The 25,030-nt window shown below is 43.1% G+C and overlaps 1 protein-coding gene across 1 annotated transcript in view; it reads right to left on the bottom strand.

Moving 5' to 3' along the window:
• Positions 1-25,030, bottom strand: part of PARP14 (poly(ADP-ribose) polymerase family member 14) — a 924,447-nt gene that overhangs the window by 118,866 nt on the left and 780,551 nt on the right. The window contains exon 16 of the mRNA XM_085647500.1: positions 436-572. Coding sequence (XP_085503626.1) covers positions 436-572 — 137 coding nt within the window. The remainder of the gene's footprint in view (positions 1-435; positions 573-25,030) is intronic.

The following is a 25,030-nucleotide window of genomic DNA, read 5'->3' as shown; positions in this document are numbered from 1 at the left end:
CTCCAACATTGTATTTGCCCAGACTGGTTCCAATGTTCTACTCCATTTAAATGTAATGTCATTGTGAAGTTAAAGGACGATTTCTCCATCGATCACACTGTAAACTCCTTCCCCCTTACATTTGCATAACGCATTCTAGGGGCCTTTGAACTTTGCAAGCACCACACAAAAATATAAAAAATAAATGAATAAAAGATAATGGCAGCACATCCTCAGCAGTTAAAGATTTACATTTGTGAACATAAGTTAAATATTGAAACAAAGACAATTCTTGGCGACACAAGAGGTAAATGAAAGAATAAAACAAGCAATATAAAGAAATACCTTGCTATCCAAATATTTAACCTGAAATTTAGACACTTCAAAATACAAGAAAGGCAAAACTACAAACGATGTCCACTTGACTGACAACATATTAGTATCATGATAATTTACCTTATGTATAGTGTGAGTACAAGTCTTCTTAAACAGGGCTTCTACATCCTTGTATTCCTTTGTTTGTGGTGATAACTGTACCTGATTTACCTTGTTGGCACTCACTGATTCCCAATGTGCAGGGATATCATTCTCTCCTAGGTACAAAAAAGAGACCAACAATGCTGATAAACATATACTATAACAATTCTTATTTTTACTCATAAAACCTATGTAAATGCAAGTGAAGTTCACATTTGTCAAACATACAAATATTAATTCACAGAATTGCCAATTATTGTGAGATTTGAACATGGACTTCAAGGCAAATGTTCGGACCATTTTCAAACAGGAAACTGGTCTGATGGGCAAGTCAGTACTGAGCAACAATTCTGTTGCAAAGCAAAAACGGTCATCAGTCGTGTGACTATAGACACATGTTTTGAGTATATAACACTTACGTTTGTTAGCGTAAACATAAGCTTGAAACTTGGTTATGCATTGTTCTGATGTCAGAGTTAGTAGCAAAACCTGGGTTCTGAATTTATTGCTCTGAGGGACAGAGATCCACCACCCTCATGACTCCGTGGGTTTAAGTGGAGGGGGGGGGGGGGGGATTATGACTTGTGCTCTTGGGCTACCTCACACTATCCATCCTGTAAGATGCATGTCTGCACTGAAACGTGCTGACATGGATAAGCATGCTGCGCAGACAAGCGAGTCTCACAGAGCCACCACATTCAATGCCACTGCCACTCACTCAGGGCAGAGAGCATAGCTTCAGTTAGATAGTAAGGTTGGTGGGGAAGGGTGGCATGCAGCAAGGTAATTATTTTGTATTGGCAGAGGTTGCAATAGGTTTCAGCTGAAGGTAAGACGGATGGTTGTCAACTCATCAGTTATTTTATTTTTGGTGGGGGGGATCAAGGAGAGAATCTTGTAGGGTTGCAGGATGCCAGTATTCGTTTGGATGGGAAGGCTAAGGGAAGGGTTTGCCTGAGGGCGGTGAGGTAAAGGCCAGGGTTTCAGGTACTTTTAAGGGCGGTGACATGTGTTCAGCTCCTCTATGACACTTCTACACCTGTGCTGCTTATTTAAGCATTGAGAGAGTATTGTTCTTTGTGACATGGGTGGCATACACAACATAAAATTGTGCATGATTTGTTGCCAGTAACAGGTTTTTCCACCTTGTGGCTCCAAGTGACATTATAGACAACTCAAACTTTGTTCTCATTGTCTATCAAATGCCTCTAGGGGACTCTTGGTGAATGCAACACTGTTTTTGCCAGCAAACCAGCCATTATTAAACATATTATATACTATCTTCCTCAGGGTCTGCGATGCCTGTTACTATGTTCATACTCAATACTTCTCGTTGACGGAAATCCATACACAATAGTGGCTTCACAGCCATTATAAATAAAATGGTATTTCACAACTTTTTTCTTCCCAATTTTTGATGTCTTGCTCGGACAACATAGATCCCAGCGACACTCCTTAAGGATCTCCATGTCTCTGGGGACTGCCACATCATTCCACAACAGAACCTGCAATGCCAGACTATGTCATTGGATTTTTGGCCAGAAATTTGGAGAGACATCTCAATTGAAGCTAGGGAATATAACAGGGCTCCAGCAACTATTCCAGGTAGGGTCTGAAAATGAAATTAGAGCACACTGTATGGAAATGGCAGACTATTGTAATTAAAACCCAAAACGTCATGAGTAACAGGAATTAGGTGTATAACATTCAGCAGATCACACCCCCCCCCCCCCCACCCAATGGTCATTAATATATGAGTTATTCATGACTAAGTGAGGTGACAACTTCTCATTTCGGAAATATGGACAGCCATTAATACATTCTGATGGCAGTTCTAGAATAAATGCATATTTGCTTATAACATTGGTTGTATACCGATTAAGGGCATTCATATAAAATAAATTTAGATATATAATAAAAGCAGCTATTGATATATAAAAAAAATGGGAACCGTTTGCATTATGTCAGTCGTAGAAGGGAGCTTTATATTCAAACAGACTGCTACGTTGTCAAAACACCAACTAAATCGATCATTTCGATCAGGTGCTCAAGGTATGATCCTGGAACATAAATGGATTGACAAGCAAGCTGGGAGACCCGGAAACCGTTCATCACCACTGTCTTTTAAAACTGTCCTACTACAAGAAATTTGGTCACAGAAGGCTCACAATCTAGAGGGCTACACAAATTATTCATCCCTGAAATCAAGCAACAGAAGTACAGGCGCAGCATGGCTGGTCTTGACATTCACGTATCCATCACCAGTGAACTCGAGTCCTGGGTACAAGACAGCAACGATGCAGGGCTAGAAGTAGCAGGACTATCATTCAAAATTTCCAACGGCCAAACCAAGAGAATTATCATAGCAAAAGTTTATATCCACCCAAATGCTAGATCAAGGACAATGGTCTCTGACAAGCTGATTGACATCACTAAAGGCCGAAAGTAGGAGAAGTCCAGCAATGACCTTATGATGTCACGCGTCTTCAATATGTGGTTAATGAGCGCACACCTGAAAATGATATCACAGAGGCAAAAGATAGCCACTGGATGACTCCGTCTCAATATCCCCTGGGTGGCACAAAGAAGACAAGAGAGTATACAAGGCAATTTTGAACACCTTTGCCTAATTGCTTTAAACGGCCACATAGTCCTGGACAAACCCCCTGGCCTCTCATATTTAACAAGTTCAGGTGCATCTTTAATTGATTACACCTTGCCAGTCTCCCTCTGCTGAACACCATCTCCTCATTTGGCTTTGGAGAACAAATGGATATCAACCACCGACCACAAGAGATAACCCTCAATATTTGTATGGATGATTATGACTGCCCAGCAGATCAAAGGATCTAAGGGCACACAATTAATCTCAAACGCATCAAGTACACCACTGACACCCTCTCAACCTTGGCCTCAGAATCGAAACAACTACTGGCATCAACCCATAATATCTTGTTAGGTAGGGTTTACTGAAAAATTCACAAGTCAGCATGCTCAGTCTGTCCTAGCCCAAAAAAAGTAATCCAATATCCAAAACTCGACCCTCCAACAAGGAGGGGGAATACATCACCTAATGAAGAGGACAAAAGAGAGGAATAACCTGCTGTAGATCACCATTCAAAGGTTGCCAATACACTCTATAATACTATGCAAACTAAGGAAGGCAAGAATAAATATAAAGGTGGAGAAAAGGAATAATCAAAGGTAGGGATAGAACTAATTCTAGTCAGAATTACTGTATGACATCAGGTCAAAAAACTCCACGAACATTTGGCAGAGTGGGCAGAAATCTCTCAAATGTGGCCAACTCCAACATCCCAGAACCAATCTGGTACCACTTCCTGCATGACCACTTCAATCTGTCTGGCACAGTCGGACCAGTCTTATCCACAGGAAGGTGGCTTGGAGGCTTTCAAATTTCTGTCACCTCATTCCAGAAGCAGTGATCACGGCATCCTGGTGCTCTATCACACTCCTCTAGTTCAGAAAATGTACAAAGGGCAACAGAGAGGGTCACGTGGCCCAGGTAGAATCCCTCCTGCCATTTAGAAGGTAGATCCAACATTCTAGGCTGCACAATTAACTCAGCTCTTTTCGACCATCTTGCACTTGAACTGTATTCCACCTTCATGGCGTTGCTCGATACTCGAACTGATCTTCAAGGGCAGAGACAAGGGGGTCCCTGGGATCTATCATTGGGTAGTTCTAATTCACAAGGATGCCAAATATTTTGCAAAGTTACTACTAGAAGAGCTACAGCTTTGGACCGAGGCCAATAACATCATTCCACCAAGCATTAAGGGACCTCTCGAAACATCATGGCACTCTACCTATTATCTGACCATGCAAAATCCAACAGCCAACCAGTTTACCTGGGCTTTATCAACTACAAGACTGTATTCGATAGGGTAGACAGGGGGATGCTTTGGCAGAAACTGGATCTCCTTAACATCCAGGGTGGCTTGGTAAGGGCCCTGGAATTAATAAATCGAGAAACGTGGGTCAGAATAAAAATCGGAGACAGGTCATGCTTGTACAGGCCAATTAAAACCACGCAAGGTCTTAAGCAGTGCTGCGTCCTTGCACCAACATTATTTAACCTGTTGTTATCAGATCTGACCCCCACTCTAAACTCATTCAATTCCTATCTGCCCCTACCGGGAGGCTTTTTGCTCTCGAAATTGCTGTACATGGTCATTCTACTGATTAGCAAAGCCAAGATCGGCCTGCAGCGCTTTCATGAAGCTACCTTAGCTTTTTCAACTAGGAATGTCCTGACAATCAACAAAAAGAAAACTAAGATCCTGGTGGTTCAAGGAACTGGATCACAAAAACCAACATGGTTTCTGGAGCAAGAAAAGTTAGTGTCAACTAAAAGTTTTAAGTACCTTGGCGTCCACTTTAATGGGAGATATAGCGACCAATTAAACTAATTCAGAAAGAAGAGCATAGCCTTGGCCTTTGCCCTTAAGTCTCTTTATACAAAACTAAAAGGTCCTACGCTTATGCTGATCCTCCAGGTAGCCCAAGTGAAGGTCCTACTGACCTTAGGTTATGCAAGCGAGGCTCATTAGGGACGGGATAGCACAATACTGGATGCAATGCTTTGCAAGATTTACAGAACAATTTTTTAGCTCCCCTCCCATTCATCTACTGCCCAGGTAAGGCTGCAGTTTGGCACTGCTAAGCAAACACTGGCATGGAAGGTGGCCTGTACGATAGGTTGTCACAAACTCAGGTCAGCGAAAGAAGATTCACTGGGCCATCACCCTTGGTCCAAACTGGAAACAAAGCAAAGCTTCCCGGCAAGGGCTTACTTGTCTGAGGCCTAAGCACGCTTGGTCTAATGAGCGCTTGGTATTTTTTCACTAGCCATCAAGAGTTCAAAAAGCTGCCAAATGTAAGCAAACAACAGCTCTCACTACTTGAGGATAAGGCTTGCCTGTCTCGACACAAACATGGCTGGATGACTCTCCATACTTATAAGCGTCTGAAACAACAGTGCTATCTAAGTAAACTTTATAAAGATCAGACCAAGGTACAGTTCATGAAACTCAGGATGGAAATAATACGTACCTCAATTTACTATCCCACATGGAAAAGATGTGAGGAACAGGTGAACTATCGGCTATGCGACCAGGGTCAGGAAGATATTATCCATATAGTGTGTGTGTGCTGATCCTTATGGAGGACCGGCAGGAACTGCTACGAAAAAGGTATAATGCTCGGGGCATAAGGTTTTGCAGGGAGGCAGTGTTGGCCTGCTTTGAATCATCAGACAGCAGACTAAACTGTGCACTGGTGACATTTTTTATGGTTTTCTCAAAAAGGTTGGAGGCTATGGTTCCAGTAGTTGAAGGGAAGGGGTGTGATTAGACAATTATCAGCTCTGATTTTAGCCCAAACCACCGCTCTTGACCTTTTATGTATGTACGCAGCTGTAATCTCGTTAAAGAATTCATATGCCTAGCCCATTGCATGCGCACCTGTTATGATAACTCCTCCAGCGGCCTACCGACCTGGAACTGCGGACAGGGGTTTTATCCTCTGTCTTCCCTTACTGAACATCACTCTGAACACTTATAAAGACCTCCCCCTAAATGACTCATCAGGTATACGTAGGTCCACCAGTCGGCTATAGACGCCTAGACCCTTGCATATGCACCTTCTAACGACAACAGCTTAAGCACCGTAATCATCCTGTGCTTTGATAGTTATCTTATCTTAGAAACATTGCACTTTACCCGCAACACCTGCACTTTCACGGGTTCACTCAGGGCCGGTTTTAGGATAGTGCGACTGGTGTGTCCGCACTAGGCGCAGGCCTGGGAAGGGGGCGCTGACCTCAGGGGGGTGCTGTATTTAGCAATAACTTATGATTGAAGAAAACCTGTGACAGAGTTCCTTGTGTGTCCAGTTTTCAGGCAGCATTAAAAATGCTACAGAAAGAGATCGGAGTTTTGTCTAGTGACAGTTTTCACTTGTCATAAAGTAGCGCAGGGGGTTAATATGCCTGCTGCAAAGAACTCTTACCATGCAGATCACAGATCTGTATTTTATGTGACTATCTGGGTGGATTACTGCTTTTGTCACAAGTATCCTTTTGTCACTGCAATTCATAAGATACAACCCTAATATAGAACAGTGACTTCCGAACTGTCAACTAAGAGCTTCATGTAAACTGCAAAAAATAGATTCTTTTTTTTTTTTTACGAACAATTGAAGGTACCCCTCGATATATATCATTCGTAGGTCTGGGAGTGAGGGGGGAAACAGACTTTTATACTGCAAAAAACTCCCATTTGACCTAAACTCCTTCATAAATGTAATTTATTTTATATTGGAGTCATTCCATCCTGGAGATACTTGAATAGACTCGCTGAGGGGCACCTTCCACACTTCAACGTGCCAACTGCCTCACTGTTAGGCATTTGTACAACGAAATTATATATTTTTGATATAATGTTTCTAACTGTCAAAAAGAAAGAATGAACTAATAAAAAGTACAAAATGAACTAGAACTTCACTAAATATTGAACGTGTGTGTATGGCAGTGGGTGGATTATTTAGCCTATGGAAAAGGAATTTATGTCGGGGGTAGTTCGGTTCCCCCACCCCTCTTTTATTATTTATTACTTATGTTGCTAAAGAGGGTTTGTTTGGGTATATATATATTCTTATTAATAAAGTCACCCCTTGCCAGTGCTTTAAAACAAATTAAATGTATGTGAGATGGTGTCTGTGGAGAGAAATGAGGGACTCTTTAGCCCGGTGGTCATGAGGGAATACAAGGAGGAGGTCATGGGGAGTTGTAAAAAATGATTGTTGCGTAGGGCGTGATGGAGCAGGTGAAAATACAAACGTTTTTGTACCCCCTTCGAAGTTAATGACCTCATAACTTTAAAAAACACTAACTGTTTGAATGCATAAATTAATCAATAAATGCACCTTTAATTAGACACTACACGCGGGAAACTAACTGGCATTTGCGAAACTCTAATTAATTTACAAATGTGAAATTAAATTAACATAGGTTTGTGATTTGTGTAGAAAGTAGAAGTAAATTGCATGTATTTCATTTGTAGTAAAATATACTGTGGCAAAGAATGCAGATGGTAAGTAAAATGGCTTTAAATGTCGCTTACGCTAGGTAACACCTAACACAGGTCATTAGAATGGTGGGTGGTAAACCGAAGGGCTTATTTTCTAGATCTAATTTCTGTTATGTTGTTTTCATATTAGTTCCGTTCTGGCCTGCTGGGCCTCGCTGGGAAAATGGCCGCTGTCGGGAGATGTGATTGCGTGCGCAGAATAAAGATGCCCCCCGCGCATGAGCAGAATGGAAGTTCCAGTCACGAATGTGTGGCCTATGCTCGGTGTGAGAGATGTCGAGGACAGACTGACCTAAGACAAGAGTTGCGCCAAAATATTCTGCATAAAAGCCTGGGAACGGATGGGAGACTCGTACTCCAGAAGATGAAACAATGCATGATTATCTAAATATGTTGCAAATATAATAACCAAGTTGAAAAGGACTTGTGGACTTGATGAATCTCGAGAGTTTGTATGAATGGATCATTTGCAGAACCGGTTCAGGCAAGGAGGACAATGAGGTGACCATCACCACCCCTCCAATGGACCAATCAGAATGAATGTAGCCCCTAAAAAGTTTCAATTTTGGGTATAGCAAGTTAGTGAAAGGGTATAAAAGAGCTTGTGCTTACAATGATAGGGTTCGGAGCACTTATTCTACATCGATCTATTCAACACGACACTGTCTATTAAGACGATTTTTCCTGATGCTGAAAAGACTTTGACAAATTTTGGACTTTGAACTTTGATGGGGAAAAGGAACGAGACCGTCGCGGAATTCTATCCTGGGAGGGAATACATCCGAGGAGGTTAGAGGGACAGTCAGTCAGCTTTGGGAACCTATCCTTTGATCTTCAATTTATGTTCTGGTGAATCATTCTTGTCATCGCCCTAAGGCCAAGGGTAAAGAGTATTTTCCGTTTCTATTTCCAATCTTTACTTAAATGCTTATGAAAATAATGTTTAGAATATTTGTCTAATAAAATTTTACTTATTCAATTTATTCAATGAATCTAGATAAAATATCATGTTAACTCAAGCTGAGTCTGTGGTTATTAGAATTAAAGATATGATTAATAATTGTCAAAAGGTTTTTAATTGTGATTGAGCTGGACTTAATCGCCATCAACTGATTCCTACTAGTTGGTCCATCGACCCAAATAGCGGAGTACCTTGATGTTTAGAACCGACAATTCCAGAGTAAAATGTATATAATGTATCTAGTTATTATTTAGGTAAAAATATTAATAAGGTACCCCGTATGTCTTGCAGCTCGTCTACTTATCACTGATCCAGAAAACTGAGTGAGTGTGTGGTTCGGTGTTATGGGCCCCACCGATGAACAAGTGGTGTAAGGGTTTTTCTGGCTTGGTGTCATAAGGAAAGGTTTTTATAATAGCCGCGCTGCATCAGTTTTCTTGGCAGCAGAGTTATGGTTTCTATAGGTCAGTTTAAGGGATTATGGATTATTGATTATTAATTTCTATGTTTAACACTCCATGTTGAGTTTGTGTCATGTTATATGTAGTCAGAATTTTGAAGCTTCCGGGAAGTAGGAAGTGGATTTGTGTGACAAGAGAAGTCACATGGATTGCATTGTCTGATTTCAATTTGGTGATAACACAGGACTGTGTTATGTTAGGGAAATTCATGTGTGAATTGTGTTGAGTGGAATAGCAACAGGTTTTCTTGTGAAACTCTGGCCTTAATTCTCAGGAGCAGTGTAGTCTCCACATGTGTTTTATCCCCAGAGAAACAGGTTTACTTCTTGCTTGAGAGAAGGGTAAGGTAGAGGGAAGTGCTACACTTATCGAACAGAACAGTATTCTTAAATGTTTGAACTAACTATCTCTTTGGTTTAGGGAAACGGACAATGGAAACATGTTTATGTCGTAACTAACCGATTTTGTCAAATCAACGAGTTATAAAACATGGCGATACATTTTGTAAAGGAGGGGGTCAGCAGGAGTAGGGCGGACGTCAATAAGAACCGCGCTGGGATTGGTCAGTTGCGGAAGTAAGAAGAACTTTCTGATTGGTACGCAGGTGTGAGTCACGCTGAGATTGGACATTCACGGAAGTACGAGGAGCTTTCTGATTGGTGCGTTAGTGTGATTCGCGCTGGAATAGGTCAGTGTGAGAGTGACGTAAAGCTTTCCGATTGGTGTGTTAGTGTGATTCGCGCTGGGATAGGTCAGAATAGTCAAGCAGATTAAAGAAGAGTTGTGTAAATTTGCTTCGGCAGATAATTGTGAAATATGGCTTATTATGATGGACGAGAGACAGAGAAACCTTCATGGCTTATGAAATTCAAGAACCTTTTTAAGAAAGATAAAAGGATTGTAACGAGAGAGGGAGAAGTGCTTCCTTCACCGAAAACACCAGCATCTTACATGATGACGAGATATGGTTATCATACTTGTATTTGGTTGGAAAATTGAGCAAAATATACTCAAAATGAATGATGGAGTATTGTCGTTTCCAGAAACTGGTTTGTTTAGTACAGCTATACTACGAAATTTGAGAAACAAAATCATGAAACTTGAACCGAGACCTAGAACAAATCAGTTTGAAGCCCTAGGTGAATGGGAAGATGAGATGTACGAAAGAGAGAGACACAGAGGTACAAGGGATTATAGTTATGTTCATGGAAGAGTATGGGGTTGGAGTCATTAAGACAGGATGAGACGATGGCAGTACGCTAATATGACGGATGGTATGTTTCCTGCTAGAACAGTTGAGGAGGGAACAGGGAAAAAGTGTACAGAGTAAAAGAAGCATACAGTATCAGAAAGGTGTGGATATGGAGCCAGTGATGCAGATGTTGAATTGCTGGAGGACACATTAAATAAAAGACCCCCTCCATATCAACAGGTTTCTGCGGTGGTGACACCAAATGCACCTCCAATGAAAACTGTAATGAATCAAAATCTAGAACGGTTTTCTGAAATAAATAGTCCATTTAATAGACAGAAAATACCACAGACTGTAGAACCTGATAATCATAATGCATCTGAACTAGCAAGAACAAAATATTTGGCTGAAAAGATAAAAGAATTGACAAAGAATGTAGAAGCTGTAACTGTACCAGTAACTATAGGTCCAGTGATACCCGTATTTGACATACAAAAGATAGATGAGCATTCCTGATCGATTCCCTTAAATTCCAGTATGCAAAAGGTACGAGAAAAGATTTATCCTGAAGTTAGGGAGACGAAAGATTCGGTTAGATAAACTCCACCTATAGATTCGACAATAAATCAGAGTCCAATAAATATAATTCCTATGGGAGCTGAGTCAGCAACTGAAACACCAGAGAAAAGTGTGAATAGAGTAGATTTAAATACAACCCCTGTGGGTCCAACGGCGGAAGAATTAAATGAATGGGTCAAGAATTTGCAGAAGAAAGATACAGAACCACAACCTTTGGATGTAGTTGGATTAAAAATAGACATGGAAGAATTGATTCTAGGAACTATAGGTACAGATCGGTTAAAAACATATCAGGATGATGAATTGATGTTTATGTGTAAAAGTATTACTTGGAGAGCTAAGAATGTGCATGAAAAATTGGAAGAAACAGCAAACGAATTGAGAGTAGATTTTGCAAAAGTTAGAGTATTACAGAAACCATACAGAGTAGATTTTAGTGAGAAAGATATAGAAAATGTTAACACTTCAGGACGGTTAACACAGATAAAATAACTTATTGTGTTACTGAGGAAATGGGGAGATGTAGACAAATGGAGAAGTAGATGGATAAGGAGAAAAGAAGATACGGCTGATAAAGCAACTTTAGCTTTCCCAGTAAAAGAAAAAGAACCAACAGTAATAGAATGTCCAATGAGAGAAATTCCAGGAGGAGGTTATGTACATGTCCCAAGGTCCAGACAGGATATATTGTCATTTACAAATGATTTTTCAAGATTGAGAGAAAAGCCTGTAGAATGGTATAGACAAGTGGAAAGGTTTGTAAAGGTTTCAAAGGTATTGTGGGAAGATTTGGATGGATTGTTTGAGATTGTTGTACCTGCTGATTTGTGGACAGAATGTAAAATCACTATTGATTGGCCAAAGGAAGAATATCCTAGAGACGCAAAAACAGGAGCTCCAGGTCCAGAAGTAATGAGAAAATATGAGCAAGTAATCACATTTCTGAAAAATAAGATTCCTCCAAGAGAAACAGATTGGGTAAAGATCGATAGAACAACTCAGGAACCTAAGGAGTCTGTGCATGCTTATTATGAAAGGTTGCTTCTAGTTTTTAAACAGTACAGTGGATATGAGAGTTTGAGTGAAAAAGACATGAGTCACTTTGTATATCGATTTGTGTATGGTCTGAGACCTGAGATAAGTGAACTGATTAAGCAGCACATGTTGTGTTGGCAGTCTAGTACAGTGGATGAGGTACTAAGATATGCAAAATATTGTAGTGATGACATTGAAGCCAGACAAGGGAAGCTCAAAGAAAAGGCAATGTGGGCACAGGTGAAGGTATCAGAACAGCAAGAAGCCCAGATAATTAACCAGATTAATGAAGCAGGGCAGACCAAAATGAAACCAAACATTGGTAAAGGAAAAGCTCAGATGAACATTGGTAAAGGAAAAGCTCAGATGAATTTAGAAGAAGCTAAAAAGAAATGGCCATGTCATAATTGCGGAAAATTTAGGGCATTGGAAAAACGAGTGTAAATTACCTCCAAAAGTTAATACCGAGAATAAATCATTAAATCCACAGGTGCAGAATGAGGTGGGTTATCAACAACCGCCACAGCAACAGGTAGTTACTCAACAGAGTCAGGTGCCGCAGCCACCTCTCCCAAAGAGTGTAAATCTTCAAAGATACAGTGCAGAGACAGGATTCTACGGTGGAGAGCAGGTAACGGTTTCACAGTATTGGCTACGACCGGATGGAAATGAATCGGATGAAAGTTTATGACGGTGCCTAGGAAAGGAAGAGGAGTGCGTGCTTGGCACAACTCTAGAGGTAGCTCAGTCAGGTCCATTTGTGGACGGAAAGGTGAATGGTGTAAATGTTACTTTCCTTGTTGACACCGGTGCTACTCGTTCTACTGTAAGATCAGTTGAAATTCCAAACCTTCCTCTCTCAGGAGAATTCATGCAAGTCGTAGGTGTCTCCAACAGACAAATTAAAGCCCCTCTTACTAAACCAGTAGAGGTGGAAATTGGTCCCTTTGAAGATATGCACCGTTTTGTAGTATGCGATTGCAGTCCTGTAAATTTGCTTGGACGTGATATCCTTTGTAAAAATGAACTGCACCATCTACTGTACCCCAGATGGTATTGCTCTCCAGACATCAGATGATGATGTTCTGTATAAAATGACTATGACTATGACAGCACTTGAACCAGAATGCATTTCCTGTGTTTGATGCAGAGAAAATACCTACTGAACTGAAAGACAGTGAAGACTGATGTATGGGATTTTACGGGTGAAGATATAGGTCTAATGAAAGGAATTAATCCTGCAAAAATTACTGTAAAAGAAGAAGCAATTTAACCGAATACTCCACAGTACAAATTAACGCCAGAAATCATTGAAGGAATAACACCAGTGATTAATAAGATGATTGAACAAGGGATTCTGAGAGAAATAATGAGTAGCCCATGTAATTCACCTATAATGGGATTGAAAAAGCCTAATGGAACCTTTAGGATAGTACAGGATCTGAGAAAGGTGAATAAAATTGTTGTTCCTTGTTGTCCAATTGTACCAAACCCTGCTGTAATAATGTATCAAATTTCACATGATTTAGAATGGTACACAGTTATTGATTTGTGCCATGCATTCTTTTTAATTCCATTACACCCTGATAGCCACCCATTATTTGCCTTCCAGTTTGGCGAGCGTATTTTGGCATGGTGCCGAATTCCTCACAGGTATACTGAAAGTCCTTCCATTTTTAATCAGATTCTTAAGAAATCTCTAGAAAGTTTGAAAATGACTGAAAAATCTGTTATGGTCCAATATATTGATGACCTATTGGTAGCATCAAGGACCAAGGAGGCATGTATTACTGACACAATTGCATTATTGAATCATTTGGCAGAAGGAAGACATAAGGTGTCCCCATTAAATTGCAGTTCTGTGAACAAAAAGTGCAGTTTTTAGGTCATAAGATTGAAAAAGGGATGAGAAAACTCACAACAAAAAGAATCAGGATTATCAAAGGAATGAGAGCCCCAATGACACAGAGAGAGGTGAGAATGTTTCTCGGAATGGTTGGTTACGGCCGACAGTGGATACATGGATTTTCATCGATTGCAAAACCTTTACAGCGATTAACAAAACGTGATGTAAAAGATCCAATTGTGTTGAATGAGGAAGAGATGGAAGCTTTCGAGCAACTGAGAAACAGGTTGTGTGAAGCCCCAGCATTGGCAATGCCAGGTTATGAGAAAGAATTTGAGTTGTACTGTAGTGAAAGAGACGGATGCGCACTTTCAGTACTAGTACAAAGGCGTGGAAGAATGAAACGGCCGACAGCATACTTTTCAGCTGTTTTGGACCCAGTAGCAAAAGCATTGCCCGGATGTCTAAAAGCAGTAGCAGCCACTTGTGTGAGTCTGGAACAGAGTGAAGGCATTGTGATGGGATACCCTTTAAGGGTATATGTCCCACATTCAGTTGAAATCCTTCTGACCAGAACCAAGACCCAATTCATGACACATAGTCGATTAACCAGATATGAGAAGGTGATTCTGGGTGCAGACAATGTAACGATTGCGAGATGCATAAGTGTGAATCCTTCCACTTTATTGCCTGATGCAGTAAATGCAGAGGTCAAAGATGACGTTGATCACAATTACTTGGATGTTTTGAATTCTGCATAAAGCCCCGCCCTGACATCAAAGATGAACCTCTAGAAGAATCAGATCATGTGAGGTTTGTGGATGGATCATGTTTGAGAACGAAAGAAGGAATATTAAGTGCAGCGTATGCTGTACCTACGGTGGCAGACAAAATGGAAGCATCTTGTTTGAGAGGAATACGTTCAGCCCAAGGTGCTGAGCTGATTGCTCTGATTCGAGCTTGTAAACTGGGAAGGAATTTCCGAATCACTGTGATCACAGATAGCCATTATGGCTTCGGACTGGTACATGATTTTGGACAGGATCTGGTCCCAGAGGGGATTCATGACTTCTTCAGGATCTCCAATTAGGAATGGTGAGTTTGTGAAAATGTTGCTTGAGGCGCTACAGCTGCCTAAACAGATTGCAGTAGTGAAGTGTGCTGCACACAAGAATGGTGATGACTACATTACAGAAGGCAATAGATTTGCTGACGAAATAGCTCAATATTGTGCCAGACATACAACCTCAATGAATCGGAGGAGGGAAAAAGAACACGTTTCATGTCCTTTGATGTTTACTAACACAGTTGAAATGCGGGAAGAAGTGAGACAATTGCAGGAAGAAGCAAATGATGAGGAAAAAGACATTTGGATAAAATCAGGCTGTAGACAAAGAGAGGAAGATGGAGTTTGGGTTTACAGAGATGAAAGACCAGTTATGCCTGATAGCATGATCTCTAACATGGCACGGATGTAGCATGGACAGGCACACATAGGTAGAGATGCAATGATCAGACTTTTTAAACAGACATGATACAACCCAAAATTTAGGGTTATAGCTGAACGCCTTTGTCAAAGATGTCTTATATGTCAACAGTTAAAACCTGGAAGGAAAACAGTAGTGAGTTTAGAAACAATAGGACGAGAAGGAGGTCCTTTTACCAGAATGCAACTAGATTTTATTGAAATGCCCCCGAGTAACAGACAGAGGTATGTCTTGGTGGTTGTCTGTTTGTTTTCTCATTGGGTGGAAACATATCCAACAAGAAGGAATGATGGAGTTACTGTAGCAAAACTCCTACAGAGAGAATTCATTCCTAGATATGGTTTTCCAGTAACACTAGAAACAGATAGAGGAAGTAATTTCCAAAATGAAATTATCCAGCTGATATGTGAAGCATTAGACATTCAACAAAAGCTGCATTGTGCCTACAGACCAGAGGCTTCTGGGGTGGAGAAAATGCGTCTAGCCACAGGACTCAAATGGCCAGATGCCCTACCTCTTGTGCTCATGAGCATGAGGAGCATACCAGACAGAAAAAACAGGTTAGAGTCCTCAAGAAATAATAATGCGTGTGCAGAGTAAAGATGGCCCCCGCGCATGAGCAGAATGGCAGTTCCAGTCACGAATGTGTGGCCTATGCCCGGAGTGAGAGATGTCAAGGACAGACTGACCTAAGACAAGAGTTGTGCCAAAATATTCTGCATAAAAGCCTGGGAACGGATGGGAGACTCGAACTCCAGAAGATAAACCAATGCATGATTATCGAAATATGTTGAAAATATATTAACAAAGTTAAAAAGGACTTGTGGACTTGATGAATCTCGAGAGTTTGTATGAATGGATCATTTGAAGAACCGGTTCAGGCAAGGAGGACAATAAAAAGTTTCAATTTTGGGTATAGCAAGTTAGTGAAAGGGTATAAAAGAGCTTGTGCTTACAATGATAGGGTTCGGAGCACTTATTCTACATCGATCTATTCAACACGACACTGTCTGTTGAGACGATTTTTCATGATGCTGAAAAGACTTTGACAAATTTTGGACTTCGAACTTTGATGGGAACAAGGAACGAGACCGTCGCAGGATTCTATCCTGGGAGGGAATACGCCCGGGGAGGTTAGAGGGACAGTCAGCCAGCCTTGGGAACCTATCCTGTGATCTTCGATTCATGTTCTGGTGAATCATTTTCGTCATCGCCCTAATGCCAAGGGTAATGAGTATTTTTCGTTTTTATTTCCAATCTTTACTTAAATGCTTATGAAAATAATGTTTAGAATATTTGTCTAATAAAATTTTACTTATTCAATTTATTAAATGAATCTAGATAAAATCTCATGTTAACTCAAGCTGAGTCTGTGGGTATTAGAATTAAAGATATGATTAATAATTGTCAAAAGGTTTTTAATTGTGATTGAGCTGGACCTAATTGCCATCAACTGATTCCTACTAGTTGGTCCATCGACCCAAATAGCGGAGTACCTTTATGTTTAGAACCGACAATTCCAGAGTAAAATGTATATAATGTATATAGTTATTATTTAGGTAAAAATATTAATAAGGTACCCCGTATGTCTTGCAGCTCGTCTACCTATCACTGATCCAGAAAACTGAGTGAGTGTGTGTTTCGGTGTTATGGGCCCCACCGATGAACAAGTGGTGTAAGGCTTTTTCTGGGTTGGTGTCATAAGGAAAGGTTTTTATAATAGCCACGCTGTATCAGGCGCCACTAGCGCTAAAGCCGGACCTGGTTCACTGACTACAATATCTGCTTTCATGAATCCGTAATGCACTGGGGTAGGAAGAATACACTTCTAAAACTGGCCAAACTTTACTGGTGCGATTAAAATGTTATACTGTCCCCCCCCCCCCGGTAGAGACAACTGGTACTAATAGGTTTAAGGGAAGTGAGTCCCTTTTAAATCTTTCCATAAAACATTTATCTAGATTGGTTCTGACTTTTAAAGGTCAACTGTGATGTCACTGTGTCTGTTTTATGTATTTCTTGTAACATTTTTAATGCATTTGTTGTCTACTGTATTGCAACGGTTTTTAATCATCAAGCAATAAAGATTACTAACTACCACTACAGTCGAAAAGGGGAATTAAATACACATAAACACTCACTATATTTTGTGTTAACTAACAAATGGTAATAATAGATGTGAATAGTTGAAAATGACAGATGCATAACTTAATTCAGGAAAATATCTGAATGTAGTGGTTGATCATTTAAGGCTAGATGAGAGAAGTATGATACCAGGCGACCTCAAAGCCTCATTCTCCACAAATGAAATACACACATCAGGATTATTAAAAGGAGGATCTCTACGAGAGGCTTCAAGTCAACCTTATGTGACTAAAGGATGATCAAATTAGAGAAAATCCTGAGTGGATTTTTAGGGCAGGCAAGAATAAGAAATACCAACAGCAGTTGTAAAGCTGGTATTCTGTCCAGAATCAGAGGAAGAGATCCTTGAGGAAAGCAGGGAATTCATACCCTGATCTCCCGTGATTCATGAGACAGAAGGAAAAATATGTACAGGAAGCGAGCGGCATGGACAGTTAGACAGTTGTGGCTGGGGTACAGAAGGATTAGGAAAGCTTCCAGGTCAGATTAACACCAGGACAAACAAGAGTAAAGCTCAAAGGGAAAGTGGGTGCTTCCAGGCGAACTAAAGCAACAGTGGAGGTTGCCAAGTACCTAGCAGCTGCTAAATTGCATGGTACATTATTCATTAGTTCATCCAGGTTATCCCCTTCCCAGCATCTCTGTTGTTTTTCTCAGTTTCTAATGCTTCCTACAGTTCCTGCCTGCTGCTGGTCTGTGAAAGCAGCTATACGTGTGCCCAAGCGAACCCCTACAGTCACAGCCCACAGCTCTTGCCCAAGTGTGCCTGAGCAGCCTGCCTTGCTACGAAATTGCCTGTTAAGCCCAAAGCACTTTCCCGATGTGAACCAGAGTGACTGTGCAGCTGTCCAAGGTGCTGACCAGAAGGGCACCACTCATACTTTGCCACTTCCAAACTGTGAAGCGCCCCAAATACGACCAGCTGGACAAGAGCCTGAAAGCAGACTGCATTGCTGCATCCCTGTTTGCATCCAGAAGGTCTGTCCAGCTAAGCCGCTGCCTCACCAACCTCCATGAGCACGGCAGAGAGCTGCTGATCTGAAGACAGCTACACTTGTGCCTGCCGCCACCTCCCAACTCTGCTGCTTGGCCCTGTGTCTGTTACCAGGCTTGGAGCAGCGGACAGTTGCACCTACGGCCAGCGCCTTTTCCTGCACAAAGAGGAACACACAGACTGAGGTATGCGTGACCTAGTCAACACTTCCTAAAATGACCCTCATTTGGTGAGTGACCCAAGGCCGAGAGACTGAGAGCACAATTCTGCCTGGAGATAGTACATGAAAGATGAGAGGGTGAGCACTGAACCTGTGCTTGAGTCCTACACCAGAGTTAACCCAACACTGAAGGTGTGAGGGGATGTGGATGGGATTCATGAGTTCGTTATCCTTGCCCATAGGACATTGGGGCTGTAACAAGAGTTTTGTAGAATGAGTGCATTACAGTGCTTCTCTTTTATAAAAATGAGCACTTGGCTGGAAAATCAAGTTATCATGCTATTGGGTGTTTGTTGAGTTTATTGTATCCCACATAAACCTTTTGGTAACCTGTGACTGCTCGCCATTGATACCACTGACAGTCAAGTGCTCAAAAGGTTCTTTTTTTTGTTGTAAATGATTATTTATTTATTGCATTTTAGAACATTGCACAACATACATCAATTATTCCATAGCAGCTCATAAGTCTTATAGCAAGTGCATATGATCAGTCAAACTGATCCCCCCCCGCCCTCTCACCCCCCAACAAGGCGAGACATCCCCAGATCACTGCTGAGGCAGTTGTGGCAAGTTACATCATCAAAAACCTGACAATAGGTGCACAATTGCACCTGAATGCATGGCCTCAGAAGGGACATAGGGTGAGTCAAAAAAGCAAAATGTACAGCCATCTCCCTACGGCTGATGTAACAACAGCCTCAATAACAGAGAAAGCAGCAAGAAACAATTCTCTTCAGGCGGCAGTCTGCTCATCACCCCCTCCTCCTCGCCAGACTTTCCCAACTGAGCATTGCTGATATAGGCCTCAGAAGCCTATAGAAGGGTAAAGAGGAACTGTGGAAGAGTCAAGGGGTCTGCAGCGTTCCATAAACAAATGTGGGAGATCACAAGGGGCATGCAGCCATCTGTAAGGATACGAAGCCTGTGCTGCCCAATAAGAGAGTTCTAGATCCGGCACCCCCAGCCAGCCAGCCGCGTATGGGAGCGTCAATGTATCCCATTTGATCTTTGGCTGTTTCCCGGCCCAGGCTAATCTAATCAGTAGTTTACGAAGGAATACATTAAAAGAGCGCAGGAGTAATATCGGGATATTGAGGAATAGGAAGAGGAACCTGGGCAGGATAACCATCTTCATTTAGGAGATGCGACCTATCAGAGAGAGAAGTAGCTTGATTCACCTGTTGATGTCGTCCTCTAATTTAGAAACGGCCTTCCCATAGTTCTCCGCTATGACAACAGCTGGGTCGGCATGTATTTGAACCCCCAAGTAACGAATTGAATCTGTAGTGCATTGCATGAGGTAGTCTAACGCCGTTGGGGTAGTCACCGGGGTAAGAGGAAACACCAGCAATTTGGACCAGTTAATGCGAAGTTTCGATATTCTCCCAAATTGAACCACCTCTGCCAGGACTGGATTGAGGTTGTTCACTGGGTCACGAACATACAGTATGGTATCATCTGCATAGGCAGAAATCATCAACCGATATCCTGGGAATCCCAATCCCATGTGTGAATAATATTCACGCAACACACAGGCAAGGGGCTCGGCAACCAGAGCATACAGGAGCGGGGACAGTGGGCAGACCTGTCTAGTCCCTCTAGTTATGTGTGTAGGAGTCGTAACTGTCCTGCCTAGACAGACACGTGCCTTGGGCTGCGTGTACAGAGTCATTACTAATTTTAGAAGGATATCTCCTACCCCTATTCTTTGTAAAACTCCCTTCATGAAGGCCCACTCTACGGAGTCAAAAGCCTTTTCAACATCTAAAAATGCTGCTGTCGCTTTGTCCCCCGAACAAGCCCCTGAATCGTGCTGAATATGGTACATAAATTGGAAGTATGGCTGCACCCTGGGACAAACCCTGACTGCTCTAGGCAAACCGCCAATGGCTGAAGTAGGGCCAATCGACTAGCTAAAGTTTTGGCATATATCTTGGTATCAACATTTATAATGGACCGTGGTCCGTATGAGCAGCAGGTCTTTGCCGACTTCAATAGCATGATAATCGGGGCTTCTCTCATGGAGGGAGGCATAATGCCAGCTTGGGCCATATGTTCATACAAGGTCATGAGGTTCGGGACCAACAAATCTTGGAATGTCTTACAGAAGGAGACAGTAAGCCAGGGGCACTGCCGATTCGTTTGGAGTTGATGGTCACCTTGACCTCCCCTGGAGAGAGGGGGACATGAGGTCATCTCTGTGCGTGTCCGATAACCAGGTCATCTGTATGTGTTCCAGATAATCACATATAGCATCTACATCAGGGGGAGGTGTACAGTTGTGAGTAATATCTATGAAATCGACATGCTATGTCTTGACTGCTACGCAATGGCTGACCTCCCTCATCTAATATTTCAAAAATAGCGTCCACTTCGTGCTTTGGGCACATCAGTGCTGCCAAAGTAGCCCCTGGGCGATCTCTCTCACCGTAGACCCTGGCCGTGGCATACTTGCCAAGGCGCTTAACCTCCCTGTCAGCTATATCTTGGTATTCTTCCAGAGCACCCTTAATGTCGCCCAATATATTGATTTACCATGTCTCCTGAAACTTTTGCTCTAAAGATGAGATGTCCTGCTCAAGTTTAGTCAGTCAATTCCTCAATGATTTGAGCACCCCAGAGTGTTTAGCTATGACCATACCTCGGATATACACTTTAAAGGACTCCCAGATGGTGGTGAAGCTGTCAACTGACCCCATATTTTTCTCGAAGTATGTTTCAATGTCTGTGGAGATTTCTGTCACAAATACTGGATCAAGAAGAGAGTAAGGCAGGAATCTCCAAAGGAAAGCAGGCGCCTGCCTGACTGGGCAGAGCAAATCTAGTTGTAAAGGGGAATGGACTGAAAGAGTGTGCAGGTGGAGAAAGTTTTCCGTGATGTGGTCAATAAGGCCCTTAGACGCAAGCCAGTAGTCTATTCTCGTGTGGATGTCATGCGGTGCAGAGTAGTAAGTGAATCCAGCTATGTCGGGGGAGAGACGCCTTCAAACGTCCTTCAATTCTAAACCCACCATGAGACCCAGGATCGCACCGGCTGCTGCCGAACTGCGATGCGGAGGACCATTAGAGCGGTCCTTTTGGGGATCCAGGATACAATTGAAGTCTCCACCTACTACTACAGAGGAGTCCTTATAGTGAAGCAGGCTGCTACCCAGGCTATTATAAAAATGTGGGTCATTGTAATTAGGCCCCTAGATATTTACAACCATGACTTCGAGACCTTCTTTCTGGCATCTCACAATGACATACCGGCCGTTGGGGTCAGTCTCAAGTGTCTACACCGCATAATACCCGACGTCGGGTTCACCCATGTCAGGACTCCCCTGGGATGTGACGTGAAACCCGCCGCAGAGACCCTTCCCTGAAGCATCTTGTGCGCTAACATGCTACTATGTGGGGTCAAGTGAGATTCCTGCAGCAGCGCAACATCTATGTGGTGCCGCTTCATGTATGTAACAACCTTCCTAAGCTTCCTATGATCATTGAGCCCCCTAATATTCCATGTTAGGAGATGAATCGTACTACCCATGATCAGCAGGAGTGGCAACAATGTTGTGTGTCATAGATCTTCCTGCAATGCATCCAACATTATCAGCCACAATATACTCATAAGCACCTTGCAGTCCTCTGCAGTTCCAGTGTAAGTCTCGCCCCTTCTCCGCCATCCCCCCACCCACACTATGCGACCCCCAACCGTGCATAAATGGAAACCCTCCTGTGCCCCCCCAACTCTTCTTATTAACCAGTGAAGACCAATAGACTAAAAAGGAAAAAGGAAAAACCCTTCAGTGGGTCACACTGCGGGGCAGATGTCACCCAGCCCCAACCCAAAAATTATGTCAACCGGCTTTTTGCTAGGATCATATTCAGTCTGTGATACGTGTCCCCGTCGATCAAGTCCAGCCGTCGGCAAAAGATTTAAACAGGAGTAGAGCCCTCCCCCTTCATGGTAGGGGCCACAAGCAAGCAGTGCAGTCCAATACTCCGAAAGCAGATAACTTCTGGTATCGCCCGGACCCTGGAATGAGCCGTCGCAGCACCCGGGGCAGGAAAATGTTCATCAGCAATCCTTGGGCTGGTACTTCAGTCCAGCCGCCCTACTCACTGTCTGGCCCAGGACAGAGCAAATCCACTGCAGGACCACTCAGCTCCACCTTTGGAAGCTGTACATACTAATGAGTCTCGTCTTCACCGCCAGCCTCGGAGACATTTTTGGAACCGGCAATTTCCTGTGTTTGATGAATTGCATCACTTGGGAGGGATCAGTAAATATATGCGTTTTGCCACCTGCTGTGACTTGTAGCTTGCCGGATACAGCATGTTATAGTCTAAGTTGAGTTCACGCAGTTTCCTTTTGGCAGGCACGAACAAGCCACGTGCTTCCTGGACCTGAGGTGTAAAGTCTGGGTATAGAGACACTGCCATCCCCTCGTAATACAACTCTTGCAGTTCTCTGGATTTCTGAAGTGCGCTATCATGGTCCTTATAGTTGAGTAGTCTCGCTATTATTGGGCGCAACGGCGCCCCTGGGACTGGTCTAGGGGCCAGCGACCAGTGCATCCTCTCCACCACAAACATTGCAGAAAAGCAGTTTGAGCCCAGCAGTGTGGTAAGAAGGCGTCCCATGAACAGCTCTATATTAGGAATGTTCGTAGACTCCACAACCCCAACTATGCGAAGATTATTCCGCCGGGGGCGGGCCTCCAAGTCCTCCGCCCTGACCTGCACCACCTGCAGTTGTTTTTCCACAGCTGTCTGTGATCTGGTCGTTGAATTTATAGAATCTTCCGCTTCAGATACGCCTTGTTCAACGCTGTCCAGCCTGCCCACTTGTTTGTACAACCTTTCAGACACAATTTCCAATCTGAAGGATAGGGCATCAATCTTGCCGTCTATCTTATTTAGACTACGTAGCATGATGGCCAAGAGCTGTTTGATGTCTGGATCGAAGGCGGCGTCACCAGCTTCAGAGCCCGATTCTGAAGGGTACCTATCTTGTTCCTGCTGCCTTTGTGATTTCCACTGCTCAAATGGTAACCTTGACTGCGAGTTGTCTGTCTTCCCCATGTTGTTGCATCACAGCAGGCACCTTTGACCACTGACACCGATTCAGGGCGAGAGGCAGACGTGGTGCGGAATAACTAGCACTGAATCACCACAACCAACTCGGGTGCCCCGCTGGTGCCAGGACCCAGGGTATCGTATGGCCGATGACAGGCGAGGTACAGAGCACTCCCCGCCCCTGTGCCACCAAGGTTTTTGCCGTTGCACGGACCTCTGCTGTGGAGCGTAGTTGTGTGCATCCATCGAGGCCCCCAGCAACCCTGTCCAGGCTCCTGAAGCTTACAGGCCGTCTGCACGAGCGCTCTTCCGGCCTCTGTGTCCCAAACCAGACCTCTGTGCAAGAAGGAGAGTCACATGGTGGCAGCGTTGTCTGTAAGAACCAGCACTAGCCTCGCCTTGATGGCATAACATGTCTTGCAGCTCCAACAGAGTGATATGGAGTCGGGTATTTTGCTGGAGACCAGAGTTTTCTGACTTCCACCACCCTTCAATGATCACTCAAGAATTGATGTAACCATCACCACCATCAGCTCTGGGTGGGGAAAGGAGAGGAGCCTGCCACTGAACCAATTCCACTTGAGCAGCCACCACTTCAGAAGGCAGGCCACCCTCCAGAAATCTGAATGGAATCCATCACATCTCTGGGGTGCTAGGTCCACTAGGACTTCAAGTTCCACTGCAGAACCCGCATGTGCCACTGCAGAAGGCTAAGAAACAAAAGAACCTTAGAGCTGCTCCCACTGGGATCAGAACAAAGGCTGTAACATTGGGATCATAGCCCGAATGTCCTGGACTCACTGAGGTGGAGGAAGGCCCTGAATTGTACTGTGTCTAGGATAATACCAATGAAAGGGAATCTGTGCGAATAAGTCAGGTGCCACTTCTGAACGTTGACTGTGAAACCAAACTATCCTGGGCAAGAGAAAGAATAAACAGAAGGACCTGAGAAAGAAGAGTAGGCAAGGTAGTCAACTTGTTTCTCTGCACACTATGCCACAAACTAACCCCAACGGCAGGTGCATACAATCTTGGTGCAGGGAAGTCTGGCTGCCAAGATGACATACGCTTCAGCGGAAGGTTGAAAGCTGTCACCTGTTGCCACTCAAGTCTCCAAAGACTGGTTCGGGTGGAGAACACATCCCCTGTTGTTGAGACAGAAGATCCTCCCGAAGGGGCAACCTGATTGGAGGACCGAAGGCCATGCTCAACAGCTCGGGATACTAGACTCTCCAAGACCAGTCCAGAGCCACAAGGATGACTTGGGCCTGGTCGTTCCTGATATACTTGAGAACTCCGGGAAGGAGTGGTATGGGCAGAAAGGCGTACAGGGGGCATAAGAACAACTCTAGACAAAAAGCTTCTCAGAGAGAAAGCTGCTTTGGAAACCCCAGTGCGTAGAATTGCTGCACTTTGGTGCCTCCAACGCAGAGAAGGCGCTATACAAAGCCAGAGGATGTCCACACAAATGGGATAAAATC

The sequence above is a fragment of the Triturus cristatus genome, chromosome 3_2 (genome assembly GCF_964204655.1).
Source record: "Triturus cristatus chromosome 3_2, aTriCri1.1, whole genome shotgun sequence".
NCBI classification, from domain to species: Eukaryota; Metazoa; Chordata; class Amphibia; order Caudata; family Salamandridae; genus Triturus; species Triturus cristatus.
The sequence above is the reverse complement of the archived record's forward strand: the minus strand, read 5'-3'. Positions and strand labels throughout refer to the sequence as shown.